The 5,991-nt window shown below is 43.6% G+C and overlaps 1 protein-coding gene across 1 annotated transcript in view; it reads right to left on the bottom strand.

Annotated features, from left to right (window-relative positions):
• Positions 1-1,267, bottom strand: part of STYX (serine/threonine/tyrosine interacting protein) — a 5,954-nt gene extending 4,687 nt beyond the window's left edge. Inside the window, exons 1-2 of the mRNA XM_009084778.1 lie at positions 1,239-1,267; positions 417-470 (exon numbers count right to left, since the gene is read on the bottom strand). Coding sequence (XP_009083026.1) covers positions 417-470; positions 1,239-1,256 — 72 coding nt within the window. The 5' untranslated portion in view covers positions 1,257-1,267. The remainder of the gene's footprint in view (positions 1-416; positions 471-1,238) is intronic.
• Between the last annotated feature and the right edge of the window lie 4,724 nt (positions 1,268-5,991).

The raw sequence follows: 5,991 nt of genomic DNA, 5'->3' as shown, positions 1-5,991 counted from the left end.
CCTGCTGGAATCAGACCATGAAAATAGATCATTTAAGCTGTGAGGGAAGTTTGTAGGGACAAGATGTGTCCTAGCAGTGTTTGACTTTATTATGGATGCAATTTTCCTTGTTCTGCCATGTGTGAGTTCCAGTTCTGCTTTGTGTTGAGCAAAGGAAATAGATTTCCTGACTGGCAACGTGTATGGCCCAAACAGCTTCAATTTTCCAAGAAAAATCACATTAAACTTTAAGACTCAATTTTAATAAAACTAGCTCAGATCATCCCAGAAAAGCACCACAAATTCCTTCTCCTCTGGCATCTTTCAGCAGCTCAGGACTGCAACCAGATTTACACCTCTATAGATACACTGAACACATCTCCACAGTAACACATCAAATCAGCAAAGCTTAGGAGAGAATATTCTGGAAATCATACCTTGCTTTTCATAGCTGAAGAATATGGGCCTAAAAATAACCCAGGTAAAATCTCCTAGGAGGGAGAAGAACAGAGATTTAATCCCAGCTCAAAATGATTGAGAATAACACATTTCACTCACCTCACACTAAGCCCATGGAAACAACTCATTCACAGGTTGGATGTGTTATCAAGTATCATTTTTAACAGGATTAGGAACAAATCAGTATCAGGATAAAAGGAACATGACCCTGGTGCAGGAGATCTTGTTTTGGGCCAGGAATCAAGTCCTTTATTGGGGCTAAATCCCAGGCTGATTCCTGCACCTTACCCAGCACAGATCCAAAGAGTGAACTCTAACCTGGGATATAATCCTCTCTGGGAGGATCTTCCAACTTGCTCTCATGGAGGGAGACACACACATGGGAATTATTTGGCCTAGTAGTGGGAAAATCTCAATTTTTAACCATTTATCTCCCCACCAAAAGACATGTGGGCTTGTAGATTCCATCTGGTGCAAAGGTTTGCCTGACACCATGGTAGGAAGATTTAATAATTACTTCCAACTTAATTTAGGTTAGAAAGCAAAGCTCCAATCAATGTATCTGTAGCAATCACCTCTTAAAGCCATTCAGAAAGCAAAAAATGTGGTATCTGGGGGACAAAAATCCATTTATTTATCTTTTACTGTTGCACATCAGAGCTCCAAGCTGGCAAATCCTCACATTAATTAATTAACTGACACTTCACCTCTAAAAACCGATCTTGAGATCAGCTCTTTCTTCCCTCCCCACTGAATGCTCCATAGGGTTTTGACTCCAATGGTAAAGGAAAGTGTCCTACCTGCATCTCTCTCCTCATGGGATAGGTCCAATCCTTAAAGAAGGAAATAAGAAATAATTACATACAGACACAGAGGGAAGAACACTGAGATGTGGATGTTATACAAAAGAATCAAACTCCGTCCTGCAGGCTGTACAAGCTCCTTGCTGCTCAACAGGCACATTCCCTAAGCTTCCTGCTCCCTTTCCACACGGATCCCAGCACCACTCAAGCACAAGGAACACTGTTTTGAAAGCTACTGTGAAGAAACCTCAAGCATTCCCCTAAAAAAATCATTAATGTTGGAAAAGACTTCCAAGACCATCACTAGTTGTACATCCACATCTCAGCTTTGTGCTGAGAAAGTTCCCTCCAGAGTGAGGAGGGAAAAACGGAAAGGGGAAAAAAGCTTCAGAACATTCTGTGAGAGTCAGAGAAGCAAAAACAACTTCCTTTGCCTGGTACATTCCTGCAGCCACTGAAAAAACAGAAGATAACAAGCAGAGCAGGTAACTCCCCTAAAATCCACAGTGCCCCACCTCACCCTCTCACTGCCTTCACTGGCAGCAGTCAGGAGGGAGCTGTGACAATTCCAGGCACCTGTGTTCTCCATGCTCACAGCTATCCCCATTGTTCCCCATCCCAGACACTTGCTCTGCTGGGAAGGATCCTCACACAGTAAATTCTTGTGCTCATCATCCTCCCTGGGGGTTAATTCACAGCTCACAGAATCCCAGACCCTCACACTGGTGAGGATTCACCCGCATTCCCAGCTGGCTATTTCCTAGCATCCAACTCAATCCATCAAAAGTGCCCAGGGTAAATCCCAGGATCACCCTTTCCATGCTTTGCTCCATTTTCCAGCCCTGCCAGAGCTGAACAGCAAACTTCAGGCAGACTATTCCTGGCTTTCCTTCTCTCCAACTCCCACTGGCCTCTATTAAGAGGCTCTTACTCATTGTTTGACCCTCACACACGAAGGAGCTGTAGCTGAGATCACAGCTACCAGCTGGAGGAAGCAGGGAATAAGGCAAAAAAACAGAATAGTCAAATATATCCAATCAAACAGCTCTGCATACATTTATTTACATAACTTTGGTGTTTGCTCCTCACACATGAGCAGCTAAGAAATAACTTCCCATATGTTGTCCTTGTAATATTCCAATCTCCTCAGAACTAGGGGTTAAACTGTAAATATTCCAGATGGGAAGTGAGGATTACACCAGGAAAGATCCCTTTAACTTCAGCACTGACCACTCGGGCACCTACACTTATCCCAGCAGCATCAGCTTCACATTAAACCCCTTTCTCCTAGGACACAATACAAATCCAGTGCTACCCCCAGCCATGGCACACAGGGAGGGTTTTCCAGCTCTGGGTAGTGAAATTAGAAAGGATTTCAGTGAAGCTCTTCTGAAAAAAAGAATTGAATCTGGGACAGCATTTCTGAGAAAGCAAACAAACACGAAGCCACTCCAAACAACCCTTTGCACATCTACAGCAGCAGCACAAACAGGGAAATAAAATGCCCTGAAATGAGCTTTGCTGAGGACACAGAGAAGGAGCTAAATCACTTCTGCATGTTCCAGCTGGAATAATAAAAGCTCCTGGAAGCAGAAAGTAGAAACCCAGTGACAAAAGGATGATATTTACAGCACTGTCTCCTTTGAAGGTTGACCTGAGTGTGTTTAGGCATAACCCTTTGTCTCAGTGCATACACAAAAGCATCACTCACTCCTCCAAAAGAGCAGGAAAACCTCAGGTTTGGCCAAGTATAAAAGAGCAAGAAACTCTGGGAAGCTTAAGCTGCACTCCAGGAATACACAAGCACTTCAGTGGCTTTATTGCTCTGTTTGTAGAATTCAAAAGTCTTAATCTGGAGCACAATGAAAACACCAATTCATCACTGCTTTGGCTGAGGGGACTTAGCACATTGCAAATATTCCTTTCAAAAGCTTTGGAAGTAGGAATTTGTCAGACCCAACAGCTGTGCAAGATAAGTAGGTAAAAGAATTCAGCAATGCACAGTCCAAAGGGAACCAAAACCCAAGAGACAGAAGTGCCACAGATGTTCTGAACAAGAAAGAAATGTCAGTCTAGGCCTCAAACATCACTTTGGTGTTCCTCAAGGAGCCAAAAAGAGAGTTTCCAACGGGATTAGATGGTGTTTAAAGACAACACTGAATGTGAGACAAGTACACAAAGTGCTGCAAGAGTGATGTGGTGATTGCTGACAGCCCCTGAAGGCTGCAGAAACTAACAATGCAACATTATGCAAATGCTATGCAAAGTTATGTAAAAACCCCAATCTATTAATGGAGACTGAGCCAGCACAGGTCTTATCTTAAGGAATTTATTCCACACTGAAGCAACCAGGAGACAAATAACAACTGAAGGTTTCCCTTTTTATCAGGCCGTTTGTGGTAAGAAAACAAGCGCTGATGGCAGAGCTGGAGAGGGCTGAGAGCACTCCTTGCTCTAAGGGCTTGGGAGGTTCTCCAGAACAAGGGACAACTCACTGGAAGACTCAATCAAGACACAAAAGAGAAGGGATGCAAAACATAATCCTCACACTCCAAGGCTTTACAGAGAAGCCACTCACCTCTGATGGATCTCCCCAAACGAGGTTGAGATTCCCTGATGGATATGTGCAAGAGATGCCTCAGCTGCTGTCTGAGAGTGCTCACAGCACATCGTCTGCTGCAGTTTGTATCTGCACAAGTCAAGTACCACAGAGCCTCTAAAGCACTTTACTCCTGCCTCAGAACAGTGATGAGCAAGAGAAAAGGGAATAAAGCACATTCCAAAGCCATTCCCTCCCTCATCCTGAAATAAATTGAAGATATGAATGACTAGGTGAGACTTGTCCACACCACAAAGAGCTTCTTGGTAACCAATATGCAAAGTACACCCAGAGCAGCTCTGCCAACAGAGTTATTTTGGCCAGATTTTGTCACCTGATTTTCTTTGGGAGAACAATTTAATGGCCAAAAAGTGACACCTTACACTGCCACGTGCACATGGATGGACACATGGAGATTTCTGGGGAGAGACACCCTGGCTAGGGCTTAATCTAAAATTCATATTATGATTTTTTTATTAATTCAACAGCTCTGACACTGAGATTTGAGATTTATAGAGGAACAAGGACTGCAGGTTTTAAACACACTACCCAACATATCTCATGTAACCTGCATGAAGGAATGACCAGAAGGAATGCAGTGCAGTGGACTCAGTGCTTAGCTGGTCCCTAAGTGACAGCAGAACCTGCAGACACATCTAATGGTCATATACAAAAGGTTCATCCCTGTTGGTGTGTGTGGAAGTTCAGCCGTGGCTGGTGATGGTTCAACTCTGCTGCCTGAAAGTCAGCAGAGCCTGCAGACCACAGAGTGTCCCATAAGAAGAGAAAAGCTCTCAGAGGTGCTGAAAACACCACCAGGAAACAAATCCAATCAGAAATTAGAGGAGAATGACATCAGGAAGTGTCTTCTCTAGATTTTTGCTGCCTCTTACCTGCTCAGCATCACCCACCACCTGCAGTGACTCTGCTGCTTCCCACACCATTCCTCAAATCCTTTGGCAAAGCTGACCCAGTAAAACCTTCCTGACCACTCCAGGTGTCCAACCCTTTCCCAGCACTCAGATAGCTCTTTTGTGGTTCATTTATAGCATCACTCACCTCTCCCACACAGATTTCTCTCCCCACCACAATTTCCCACAGCAGGACTTGTACTTGATTGATTGTATTCTTCCAAATCCAGAGCTGCCTGAATCCTCTTGCCTAAATGTGTTTCCCCGTCTAGTGGAATATGTATATGAGCTGTAAGACTTCAAGTCTCTCCTCCAAACCTGCCACAACATTCCTTCCACAAGTTGTGAAGGCAAAGCTGAAGACAACAGTTACACAGTGACAGTCACAGGCTCTGCTGACCTGCTCCCATTCCCACATCCATCCTGGCTAACTCATGGCTCTGACTTGGTACCTAATCCAAATTACAGCCCAAAACTCTTCCATCAGAACAATCTGAGGAGCATCATAGCAACCCGCAGCACCACAATCACCTCCCCTAGCAGGCTGCAGTCTGGATTGTGGATGGATCCTGACCCCACCTTGACACAAAGCTTTATGCTTCGTTCCCACTTACACAAGGAAATCAGAGCACATCTTGGTTTTGAAAGCATTTCAGGCAGTATTTTGGGAAAAACCTCCCAACTGATACAGCCCAACAAAAGGGGGAGAGGAGGGATGTCGTCATTACAGCCCTGCACAAAAATAAAGCTAAATAAAGGCCTTTGTAACATGGAACAAACGATTGCCAAGAGAAATCTTGAAATGCTAAAGCAGTAATAGAACACTTCATTTGCCATCTTTTAATAAGAAAACAGACAGGTTAAATTAGGAACTGAAAATACTAAGAAAAACATTTGAGTGTTACTGAAACCTGTGAAATGTGGTATTTAAGGGCCTCAAAATTAGCCATAGGCAAGAATGAGATGAAAGAGTCTGTCTTCAGCTTCACTCACAGGACAGTTTATTCATCACAAAAGCTTCTAAATATGGGGGGGATTTTTATACATACAGAATTGTTTCAGTTAAAAGGAACCTCCACAATCCCTCAGTCTAACTGCCTGAGCACTTCAGAGCTAAATATGTTTATTTTGAAGGTAGAAATCCTGGTGCAAATGTATCAAATATACCGAACTAAACCCAATCTTTTGGTTCCCTCAAGGTTTGGGCATGGCAGTTGTAAAAGGTTGCATATGAGTTTGT

Source organism: Acanthisitta chloris, unplaced genomic scaffold (assembly GCF_000695815.1).
Source record: "Acanthisitta chloris isolate BGI_N310 unplaced genomic scaffold, ASM69581v1 scaffold8541, whole genome shotgun sequence".
Taxonomy (NCBI): Eukaryota; Metazoa; Chordata; class Aves; order Passeriformes; family Acanthisittidae; genus Acanthisitta; species Acanthisitta chloris.
The sequence above is the reverse complement of the archived record's forward strand: the minus strand, read 5'-3'. Positions and strand labels throughout refer to the sequence as shown.